General features: G+C 37.8%; 1 protein-coding gene across 1 annotated transcript in view; it reads left to right on the top strand.

The window, feature by feature from the left end:
- The window catches only part of DGKQ (diacylglycerol kinase theta), a 213,681-nt gene extending 210,119 nt beyond the window's left edge, over window positions 1-3,562 (top strand). Inside the window, exons 22-23 of the mRNA XM_088478399.1 lie at window positions 951-1,103; window positions 1,650-3,562. Coding sequence (XP_088334525.1) covers window positions 951-1,103; window positions 1,650-1,751 — 255 coding nt within the window. The 3' untranslated portion in view covers window positions 1,752-3,562. The remainder of the gene's footprint in view (window positions 1-950; window positions 1,104-1,649) is intronic.
- Window positions 3,563-13,158: the final 9,596 nt, after the last annotated feature.

Raw genomic sequence — 13,158 nt, 5'->3', positions numbered from 1 at the left:
TCTACGAAGTTCATAGGGTTCCACAGGACTCCCGCCCTGTCGCACCTGTGCTGCAGATGGGCTTTGCTCTGGTCACCGATTTTTACGTCTCCCTCTGGTGAGAATGTGATTCTTGTGTGTGTCCAGATCTTTTTTCTCTCTCTTCCTTCTCCTCCTCCGGCCTATGGCTTGGTAACTAACTGAGGTGCCTTTGCTCGGGGGCGGGGTATAGGAGGGGGACCTAGTGCATCCTGGGAGGCTGAAAGCTTAACTCTTTGGTGCCCGATGACTGACGTCACACCTATACCCCAAGGTATCCTGTGGAACCCTATGGACTTCGTAGAAATAGAGATAACAAGGGTAAGTTCTTACCATATCTCATATTTTTACTTTACATGAAATAAGATTTCTACACCATTTAAAATGAATTTACAGTAGTATTATTGAATCCTTGAAACGTGGACCTGATGCTGATAGAACTGTTGGTCGGATTTGTGTTGTAGTCACCTTTGATGACTATTTTGTTTGGTTGCCATATTATTTATTTAAGTTTTACAAGGTTAGTGAATTGTTTCAATGCATTATGTGTGTTCTTAGCCCAAACTGTATCACGCAAAACTGACTACAGACCTGCATTCTGATTAATTGGCTACATTATGAAAAGGCCTTATATTTTGTAAAAGGTAAATATACAGATGAATCTAGTTACAACGTTTATATCTATGTGGGGGTATTATCCAGTAGTATTGTAAAGAAAATATTTGATCAGCTTGACACTCAAAAGTTATAATTTATGATTGTGGGGAGATAGCATTTAAGTGCCAAGTATTCTCAACTTGATAAGGGGAATATTAAACCCATAATATGAGCATTATTTTGAGTATACACTCTTTACCAAGATGACTAACTATGTTGTGTTAAATTGTAATATATCGGTACTTGGATCATTGTAAGTTTGCTTGTGTTGCCAGGGCCAAGTCCAAGGGGGACTCCGTTCAGGAATTCGCATAGCACAAGGTTCATACTTCCGAGTGACACTTATAAAACCTATTCCCGTCCAAGTGGATGGCGAGCCCTGGATCCAACCACCAGGACAGATCATTATTTCGGCAGCCGGACCAAAGGTAGGAAAACAACATATTTTCCAATTTGTCGCTGTTTTTTTTTTTTTTTTTTTTAGATATATAACTAAATACTTAGTTTAGAACTTTTTTTTATGACATTATTTCTTGCTCCCGAGCCAACAAATTAACAGTATTTATTTGTTGTTATGTTTAAAATATCTGCCTACACTAATAAGAGCTTCATATAGCTTAGTGGGTTTTACAGCATTGTCCTAGCACCTTTATCCCAATATGGCCACACACGTGCTTGGTCAGACATGAGGACTGTAATTGCAGTTGCTGATGGTAGTTATCTGCAGAACATATTTATGAGCATGCACTCATTTTGGAGCCACAATTATGCAGATCATTTCAGTATATTTGGCATCTCTGGCAACCATCTTCTTGATGCAATAGTAACCAACTTCCTTGCTTCTCCAACAAAATTTCATTCTTGATATATGCTTTTTTGTTTCTTACAGTTTACCACATGGAATGTGTATTTTTCTCTACTACTGACATTAACAAAACTAAATCCTAGTATTTTATATATATTTATATCTATAGGTTCACATGCTAAAGAAGTCTAAACAGAAACAAAAGAAAACCTCTTCAAGTTCCAAAGACACAAAAGGAGATTCTGTTACACTCAATGACAATGGAAGCTAAGAATGATGAAATGAAATCTTTACTGGAACTTTCCAATAAAACACTGCAACGCAGACCTGAGGCAACGATAGGACTGGAGTCCATCTACCCATCTTCTGCAAAATGCTAGCTGACCGAAACCTCTTCTTCCATAGTATAGCTATATAGTCTTAGTGTGTTTTGCAGAGCATTTGCCTCTGCAGCTTCTAGTAACAGTATGACTGTGAAAGTCTTAACAGTAATAACAAAATAATCAGGACTGTAGCCTTGTATATCTAGATAATTACCTTTGTAAAGGTAACCGCTTATGCATGATACAACATGGCTGCACAAGTGCATTGTGGTTGTTTTTGGCTTAGACAATGTGCCTTGGGTGCCCATTTTCCATTCTAGCTATGTCTAGATGTCGCAATGTTTAGTATTTTGTTTGCTTTGTTGTTGTTTTTTTATTTTATTTTTTATTTATTATTTCTGCTTGTTTTATACAGTGCTATATGATTAGCATTTGCTTGAACCTTTACGGGACATAGTATCAGCAACTCATATGGCAAAAATGCCCATCCCATGCATAAAGTACGTAATGTTCTATTTTTTTTGTTTTTTAAAGTGGGATTATCAATATGATGTACAGGATATTCTAGACATTTGAACTGGTTAGTTCTAATCAGACAAGTAACTTCGTGGAAGGTAATGCAAGGAAAATATGAAAAACTACATTTTGCCAAGGATGATGTATTATCAACGAAAAACAAAAATATATGTAAATATTGTTTTACAGAACATTGAGTTAGGTTTTTGTAATGTGATTTAGCAACCTTTAAATGTTTGAAAACATCCAGGAAGTATTTATTCTTTATGTATTATGTCTGAATTTATTTCTCAAAAAGTAGTTGTTGCTACTGATTGTGATTATTATTTTCAACTATATAGGATTTTGCAAGTGAAAAATTCAATAATTTATTCTTGATATATAGATGACTAAAAAACATTTTTTTAATGATCGCTTAATGACCGTGATTAGGTTTTACCAAAAAAAGGATAACATGACTGTGTATTGTGTAGTTGTAAGAGTAACAAATTCATGTATTTGTAGTATATAAATATTGCATCAAACTTCAGTATGTGCTGACATCCAAGTGCTTTCATATTAAAGCTACATTGTCTGACCGTTAAATAGACATTTACGTAATCGTACGTAGTAATCTCTCAAGTGCCCTACTTTCTGAGCTTTAGCTATTGATATTGTTAGTATATGTTTATTACACTTGGAAGGAGTCATGTAATGGCTTTTTAGATAAAAAATTCTGCAGATAATGCACTCTAAGTAAAGAGTGTGTGTGTTTGGGGGGGGGGGTGCATAATCACATAGGTGGTGTAGACATTTGCTGCTAAATAAAAAAATATTGCTTAAAAAAAAGAATTAGAAAACATTGTAACAACATATTAGTTATATCCCTTTGAGAGAAGAAGCAAGCCAAAGCTCCTTTACTTGGAAACTTTCATATAATATAATATCTTACATACCTCAACATAGGGCAACTATACCAATGTTTGGTGCATTTTATAGCATAACTGTTCTGTGGATTATACAATGTACTGTGCCATGATATGCATCAGTGTTTTATAATATAATTTCCTTTACAAATCGATTGGTTTGAACGATAGTAGGAGGTTGTTGTAATGACATTGCAATGAATGGAGGTGAAAACAAAGGTATAGACACAATTTTAATATGGATTGTCTAGTTGATTATTAGAGGGCAAAAGCTGTGGTTTATTAGATTGTTGGGATCTTGTAGAACTTGATCATTGCATAATAAAATAAGGAACTTGTGTGTCGATCTCAGAGTTGTGCTTTATACACTTGTGAATTTAGCCAAAAAATGGAAGTCAGCAAAATAAAACTTAACTTATAAGTAAATTAATTAAATACTAACAGAATACCACAGAGTTCTACTACCATCAGAGAGACGAGAAACTCACCTGTTAAATTCACTAACTCCCAATTATTACTTTTTATGTTTTACTCGTAGACTTGAAGTATTGTTAATGTGAAACCGGTTGGGTTTGCCTTTTTACTGAATATATTTGAATTTCCCTGGCTCTTTAGTAAATGGTAAATGTATGTCTTGGTAACATTTATTTTTTTTATGTAGAATTTAGCTACATATACAAGCAACTTTTAAGGATTTAATTTTAAGGTTATGTAAGCATTTAGAGAACAGTACCAATGGACTACACAACTGTATAAAGCGATACATCTATTAGAAGTAAAAAAAAAATCTGAAATATGTGGTAAAACATTGTTTAAAACAAGCGTTTTATGTTAAAAGTAATTTGGGGGCTAAAATATTTGAAAAGTAATTATGAAATTTTTGGTTTACAATATGTGTACTCCATTTACATTTAGAAGTAATATTTATAGAGTCATTTGAAACAACACCCATTAAAATAACATGATTCGTAGTTTGTGTTATATCAGATAAAAATTAGTAGATTGATATGAAAATATAGGTGTTTTTTTACACAATATTGTATATTTAAAACCGTGCTAAGTTTAATGTAATTTAACACTACTTTCTGCCTACTCCATCTTTGATTGAAGACTCCATTGAGTAAAAGGGTTGGCAAGTAGTAACTTTCCATGGCCGGATTAAGGTTTGTGGGGGCCCTATCAATAAAAGGTGTACAGTAGCATTCCATGCAAGAAAGAATGAACTAGGCTCGCCCTTGCTTGCAAAGAATGCCACCATATTATGCTGGTTTTGGATATATCTATCTATATCTATCTATATATATATATATATATATATATATATATACATATATACATACATACGCACACACATATATTGCTGCTTACCCCTCCTGATTTCAGAGGCAGCAGGAGGACCAATGCAATTTGCGGGTCTTTGAAGAGGGGGCAGAGCTAAATGCCAGGAGGGGCGAATCTTAATCGCGGGCTGCGACAGGCTGCTCCTTTAAAAGAAAAAGAAAAACTATTAATCTGGGGGATGGGGCCAAGGACGGTGTGTGGGGGCCCCAGGACGACTGCCCCTGACACCCTGAATGTAATCCAGCCCTGAATTTCTCCAAAGAGAAAATGCACTCAATTGATAAACCAAATGGAATTTATAATCAACTGTGACACACTGAGGGGATTCAATTGTTTTGTGGGCGGCTATTTGTTTTGGGCGTCCGATGGAGCAATTAAATTTTTCTCTAATTCAGGCGCAATAGTCACCGGCATTTCTACTCACACTCTCAGGAGGATGCGAGCAAAAATGTGCAATAAAGCCTGTGTAATTGGGCACGAACACCGCGATAATTAAAGAGTGAACAGAACAGTTGAATTACAACACTGGGTGCCTATTAATTATTGCCGCCCACAAAACAATTGAATTGCCCCCAGAGAGAACATGGAACAACATGTTCTATTTGTGTACATAGAAAACCCATTGCTTTCACTACAATAAAATAAGGTAACAGGATAACTACAGAAACACAGTAAATAATATATATACTCTGTATATGTATGTATGTGTGTAATATATATAGTTGTAACTAAACGCATTCCTGACAGCAATGAATGATCTGCGCTCCAAATTGTTGGGATGATGGTAGAAAATGCAAAATCACAAATTAACACTAAGATAAGTGTCAGTCCAGTCCCACAATGTAAAAGCACAAACTTATCAGTCAGATATGGAATCTTTGATTGTTCACCGTCCGTATGTGTGAACCCTATTCATCCGAATATAATTTTCCTGTTTATATATCGCTTCGGAGTGGATACCTCTATTCTTTGCAATATGGTACCTCAAAGAAATGGGATAGAGCTCCACATAGTGTAAGATCTGATCATTTTTAATTAAGTGAAACAATAAAACAATAATGCAATCCAATTAAATGAAAAAATGAACAACCAAATGGGGTTTCCCCATACCAGATTGGGCCTTTTGGGAAAGGCACACTTGGAGATATAGATATGGTGAGCCCGGGTACTCTCCTCTCCTCCCTGTAGTGGTCTTAATCCAAGTGGTCCAATGGGTAAATGGATGAATCCCCTCCACCAACGCGTTTCGACCAATTGGTCTTTTTCAAGGTGTGAGGCTTATCTTAGTTTTGCATTTTCTACCATCGTCCTAACAATTGGGAACGCAGATCATTCATTGTTGTCTAGATTATTTGAGTGGCTAGTGTTTCTCCGCTTAGAGTCATCTGCTGCACCCTGATTTTAGGAGCGTGATCTTTACACATATACATTTTAAACACATTCCTATTTCCTAAATGTACATTAGTATCACATTTACAAACTGAAATACACCATAACATCAGGAAGTATGTTTTTCAAGACTCTTCTACAGCCCCAAAATATAGTTATAAATTAATTCAGTTATAATTGTTTAAATTCTTAAAATAAAACAATACCTAAAATATCAGTAATGTATCTTATTTATCTGCCAAATCCACATATTTTACATTAGGTGGCATATTGAACTTGTGACCATTATGACATTAATGCACTACGAAAATAAAATATTTATATATGGTGGAACAAAATAAGCTATGGATTAATGTGATATTCTGTGCAGTGATTAATATAGAATGATTTCAGTGATATAAGTAATACACACTTTAATGTAAGCACACAAATGCAAGTTTTTATTAGATTTATTAATCATGTCATTTTTATATTTATTTGATAATTTTAGTAAGTAATTTATATACAATTTAACATACAATTTGCTTTTTTTGTTTTCCAAGTAATTTTTTTTTGGATCACACATTTTGATTTAGTACAGTTTATTTTTCATGATGAAAAATATTTTTTTTATATATTATGTAAATGTGTAATTCCTTCTCATAATACATATTTCAGGCTACTGAATCAAACATTTCTTATACATATTTGATGGTATGGGAAGAGACACATCTAATTTAGTAATATTATCCTTCAATTCTTTGTATTGCGGTTTTACTTAATTATAACTAGCCTCATTATTCCATTGTGCCTTCATATACCAAATTTCAGATCTACTGTAGTTGTGATAATTGGTAGCCTACTGTTTTGATGACCATTCATTGTTTATCATTCATTAAATTAATAAAATACATGCCAAATAATCAATAGCTTATCACCAGGAATGCAAGTAATAAAACCGAAAGCAACATTATTAATTTCTTACAATAAATGTATACTATTCTTAAATTGGCCAAACTAATCACATTAGTCTCCAGAGAACGCACAACAAGGAAGAGCACTGCTGCATTCTCCCCCCACACATACAACATATAGGGGGAAGATCTTCCCCCACCAGAAAACTACCTCTTCTGTTAGGTAAAAGGAGCGAGACAGCACTCTGATACATCATATACCTGTACTATGAGGCCCACCCACCTTTTGCTGTATGTTGGAGGCCATGATTTATCATAAAGGACTAGACATGAATGCTTCAATGCGGTGTTAGATGAAGCACTCTCTGGTAGAGAAATTACATATCCTCTTGAAGCTGAGGGTTCCATTGCTAAATAATAAAATCAACAAAATCTAGTGGCCTTACTTGGTGTTTCTTTCTGGTCTATTTTATGTTCTCAAAGGAAATTGAACGAACCAGTGTTTGCTTACTTTTTTCTATATTGGTAGGAGTATAATGTTTTTGGCTTCATTTAATTACCTTTTTTACTTTGTTGGCTTCAACCATTTTTCTTTCAAAGCACCTGATAACGTATTTTAGAGTGACAAGTTTGTTTTCTGTGAATCACAGTACATTGGTTGCTGCTGAATTATACACTTAAAAGCAATAGCTACATATTTTATGGCTCTAACGTGCACTTTTTTAATAAGCCAGTGTCACCTGTGTAACATTGTGCGGTTTCCCCCCCATAAAAAGGCTGATTAAAAGTGCTTTCCTTCTGTAAGCAGAAAAAAATAATCATGTAACTCACAACCCATCCATTGTGCCATGTTTGTTTTGTTTGTTATTGAAATGTAAGAATAATGTTGCTTTCATTTTATTCTAGCCTGTAGTTTGGGTATAAAATTCACATCTCTCATGTTTACTTGTGGTTTAAGCTTGAAGACCTGTGTTCTTGGCGTTACGTGTGTTCTCCTGTCTCATTTGCAAACCACTGTATTGGTGATCTAAATATTTGTGGTTGTTTCCGAAATGTAATATTTTGTATTTAAAAGCTGTTGTGCTATAGTATGGTTCTAGCATAAAAAAATGTATATTTTGGCAATACAGCTGTATATATTTTTGTTTTGTCAATTTAATTTGCACTGATTTCAGTCATTTGAGTGTATACTGTATGTGAATGTCAGAATATAAATATATATATATATATATATATATATATATATTCTAATAAAGTTTTTGTGAAAGACAACTTAGTTTTTATCTTATTCCATTTCTTATCTTTGACACATATTTTAACAATATCCATGCTGCTGCTTTTGGGAAATTGAAAGGGGGACTTTTGGCTTCTGCTAAAGAGAGACAAGGGGGCTAAGACTGCTGCTACAGAGACATATGAGGGGAATCTGAGGCTATGCAGAGACACCGCAGGGGAAACTAAAACAATGGAGAGACAACCAAAAGCCTCTGCATTGGTAGTCTGCTCTGGGTGGGGCATCGATACTCTCTCACACAGGGCACCAAAGTGGCTAGTTACGGCTCTGGATACATTCACTTATTTTTATAGGCTGGTGTGATCTTTACCCCAAAAACTATTACATCCTTTTTTGTTTTCTTGCTAGAGTAACTCCAATGAGATATTGTAAGTCATAAAAACAATTTAAAAAAATTGGGGCTAGGTTTAGTGAGTGGAAGCTTTTGTAGTCCATCGATGCTCTGCGGTTTTCACTGACATTTAAAACGACAATAATAATAGATGCAAAACATGCCTGGTTTTGCATTTAGTATTGTTGTCGTTTTCAATTACAGGGTTGAAATTTGCAGAGAATCGTAAGTTTGCAAAAGCCGGCCACTTAGTAAATTGCCTTTGGACCTATTTTCAAACAAATTAACTTTTTTACATACTATTGTGGCAAATGTGAAATATTAAACACATTTATTTTTGTTTTTTATGCTTTCGTGGGTAACTATGCTTAAAACTATATGTAAATAACAGCTTTTAATTGTTTTTATTTAAAAAAATGCATTACTTTAACCACTTAATGAGCAGGTCATTTGCATGTCTTTATGCCCAGATTAAAGCTGAGTACACACCTGAGAGATATATCTGTAGATGATGGTTGTTCATACACACTGAACAACCATCACTGCCATCTGCCCGGGTGTTGTCGCACCTCCCTCCCCGGCGGCCTGTGCAGCAAGTAGTTGTCTGACCACCATACACACGGCACGTTGTGCAGATATATCTGCCATCGGCTGTGCTGTACAGCCGACATGATATGCCGGTAAACAACGTCATTCACAGACACATTGTCTGTACGCACTGGCCGACACACACAAAATATTTCATCCGTTTAATTGAACGACCGATATGTCGGCCAGCGTGTACCTAGCAATTAGGCTTGGTTACACATCAGAATGACGTACAAAATATGCAATGGTTGTTTCAATTACCCTCCATCCCAGAACACGCAATATAGAGCATACACACTATGCAATCTTCCAAATGACGACACGAAATATTATGTCGGAGCATTGTATCTTTTTTGTTCCTGGCACTTGGTGGTCTTGATGAAAGGTCCTATTTAGAACTTTTTTTCTACGATATGCAAGCTTGGTGAGAGTGCTCTCTCTTTTGTGGAATAGATATATATCTCCCTCCAGCTAACTTTATGCATGACAGTGTCCATACAGCAGCCTGGTGGGTCGGTCGTGGGGTGGAGATGTATTGTAGTGCCGATCACTCGCTGAATTATATTAACACCATGGTGATTGGTGTGGGCATGTGGGAGCATGCTGTGGGCGGAGCGGAAGCCACAAGTGCCAACAGGGAGTGGAGGCGGGTGTGGCAGTGATGGATTGCCTCACCTTTATCCCCAACCCAACGCTGCTGGCTACCAGTATGGCAGGAGAATTCAGAACTGCGCCAACAGAGGTGTCCTCATTCAGCACTCACAAGTGGCCATATTCTGGAGGCACAGGACCCTGATCTGTTTTCTTAGGGACTTAGCTCTTCCTGTGCACATGCACACCCTGTGCTGAACTCCTCCTCTACCATCTGCACTGGCCTGCTTGTGACAGTGTGTATGTCTACATGTCATCCCCCCAGGCTCTAGTGTGTGTGTGTCACTATGCCCCTCCCCAAGTCCAAGTATATTTATCACTGTCACCATGTCATTGCCCTAGGCTCCCCTCAGGTTGCAGTATTTGTCACCCTGACCTCCCAGGTATAGTGTGTCCCCCAGGTCCCAATGTATGTATCATGTCCCCCCCAGGCCCCAAAGTGTGTCACCAGGTCTCCAGTGCCATATATATATATATATATATATATATATATAAGCACTAATCCACGGCACTCACCATTCCTAGATTTGGGGTGCAACATGGTATGTGACCACATTGTTTAAATAGAAATCACAGGGGCTCTGCACTCACCATAATAACTAACAATAATAATAATAAACAGCGGGGTTTTGGTTCATGAATTGATCAATGCATTTAAGCTTGCAGCCCCCGTCAAAACCCCACTGTTTTTTATGTTTATTATTAGTTGTTATGGTGAGTGCAGAGCCCCTGTGATTTCTATTTAAACAATGTGGTCACATACCATGTTGCACCCCAAATCTAGGAATGGTGAGTGCCGTGGATTAGTGCTTTTTGTTTATTATGATTCATTTTTTATAATTAATCACTTTTGTGATCACATTTTCTCATGCACCCTTTTAACTAGTTATCTAACGTGTGTCAGCTGTTTTCCTAGGTGCTTTGCAACAGGTGTACTTGGTGACTGTCTCACATTTAAAAGCAAAGTTACTGTGAGCTTTAAACCTTGATAGCATACCCTGAGTTTAACACTAATGTGATGGCTATGTCCTTGTTCTAATTCTGAGCAATAGAGTAGGGACTTGCAGTAAAGTGGGGTCCCGTGCCGGGGGCTGCAAGCTTAAATACATTGATCAATTCATGAACCAAAACCCCACTGTTTAATATATTTATTATTATTGTTAGTTATTATGGTGAGTGCAGAGCCCCTGTGATTTATTTATATATATATATATATATATATATATATATATATATATATATACATCTACTGTATATCCCGTCCAGTCCCCAATATATATGACATTGAGTCATTCACACTGGAGTGTATATGACTCCATGTCCAAGACAAATGTGTCTCCTATAATCCTTATGTATGTCTGGCCTTTCCCTTTTCCCTTTCCTCTTTTGCCTGTGGCTTCCATTACTCCTCCTTTAATATATCCCCCTTACCTGCTTCTACCATTTACCCACAACCACCCACCCTGTGTTCTTCACAAACCACTGTTCCTTTTGTCCTGCACCTTCTCCCCACCTTCCCCTTTCTTCTTTCCCTCTTCTGCCCACTTTACCCCTTACCTTCCTCCTCTTCTGCTGCTGAAGGTGATGGAGATGGCGTTCTGCTGGCAGCCGGAAGAAGCGACATGGAGACACCTAATGATGAAAGCTACCTGCAATCTTCTAGTGATTCTTAGGCTGGGTACACGTTTTATGATGTGTACCTTGCCGACCTGTCATGCGACGGGACCCGGCATCAGCAAGTGCATACACACAGCGATATCGCGACGGCGGGGGCCATGCTGCATTAGGCAGCATGGCTCTCACTGACTGACGCCTGTCGGACCTGCATGCCTGACGGGCGATGACACTGACTATGTGTGGGAGCGCGCATAGTCAGTGACATACTCTACATACTGGATGATGTGGACGATATGTCGTCTGCGATATATCATCTGCATATCGTCTAGTGTGTACCCAGCCTTACCCACTGTTAAAAACTGGGAACGGTCAAAATCCATTCCTGTCGTGGAGAGGGGGGGCACCAACATCTATCTTGCCTCTGGCAACTGGGATAGTTACATCACTGGGGAGGACTTCTAAAAACAAACCTTAACGCTCTCTTGTTTCTGCAGGTCCGCAGCGCTCCACCTACATGTGATGTCAAGTAGAGGTGGAGCAGAGCACAAGTAATGCTGCCCTCTAGAGTTCCAAGTGAGCGAAGATTGTATTGCAGAGGAGAGGACAAAGACCAGCCAGAGAAGAAGGTAAGTCATAATTTTTAGAAGATCACAATCATATAAAGAAATAGTAGGTCGGTTCTTGTTGGGATTAGGGGAGGGTGTAATCTTTTTACACACATTAGTAGCGCTGGATTTTCTTGTTTCTTGTATATGTGTTTTTAAGGGGCCGACATCCCCTTTTTTCCAGTAGATCTCTGACAGCGCTTAGGTATAGTTCTCCTTCGGGTATGTCCATTTACAAAAACCCTGGCAAGTAGGGAGATATGTAATAGTCAAACCCACTGGATAAACAGAGGAGTAATTTCAAATTTTGCTTGGACCTCCCAGAAATAAATTCACTAAACAGAGTACAAAGCTTTGGCAATGTCAACAGACAACACCATGGGTGACCTTATTATAATGCTGAGGAGTGAGTTGGTGGAAGGAGGCATGTGATTCGTCTTCCGTATATACATCAAATGTGCTAAGGACAAGTCCCACTCATTCTCAGCACTGCAGCAGTTTAGAAAGGAAGAAATACTTTCAAGTCCAGTGGATGGGGGCCAGGGGAGCAAGTGGGAAATGATTACATGATCATGCCAATGCGAAAGGAATGCAGCTCCACCTAATACGCCCCACTAAACACAAAAGGCACCAGTTGGTAATACTGCATGTAAGGATGCTGAAAGGAGGTGTCTCAGTCCCTGTACATCCGGATGCATGGACGTACACAAGAAAAGGACTGTGTAGCGGCATCTGCATAAAGTCACAACCAGGCGACAGCAAACTTCTGCATTCACCTATGAATCATCCTCTGTGTTAATGCGTTTCATTCAAGATGCTGCACATTAGCAAAAAAAAACTGCATCTCCTTTTTAAGTGCAGATTTAGTTATGTGTAGAATCTTGCTTGTTTGAAATATTGGTAAGGTGATTAATGCCGAAGCCAGAACCACAAAGTGTTTATTAGTGGTAGCAATGAAATAAAGATACACACGCTTCACTGCAATTTCATTGTTTGTGTAGTTCTTTGGAGTGTAAAGAAGTATACACAAAGTACTGATATTTTCTGATTAAAACAGGTTACTCTGGCCAATGTTTTCACCTTGCCAGGACCAGGGATGCTACATCGGTAGATGCAGACGCTGGCCTCAGCGCGCCTCGATAACAGTGCAGGGTTTTCAAGGCATGTTGTGGGAGAGTGGACTAGATGACGACTGACTACCATCCGTTGCCGCCCATTCCACACC

This window comes from Taudactylus pleione, unplaced genomic scaffold, assembly GCF_031769625.1.
Source record: "Taudactylus pleione unplaced genomic scaffold, aTauple2 ptg000214l, whole genome shotgun sequence".
Classification (NCBI taxonomy): domain Eukaryota; kingdom Metazoa; phylum Chordata; class Amphibia; order Anura; family Myobatrachidae; genus Taudactylus; species Taudactylus pleione.
Note: the sequence above shows the minus strand (reverse complement) of the source record. Positions and strands in the feature narration are given on the sequence as shown.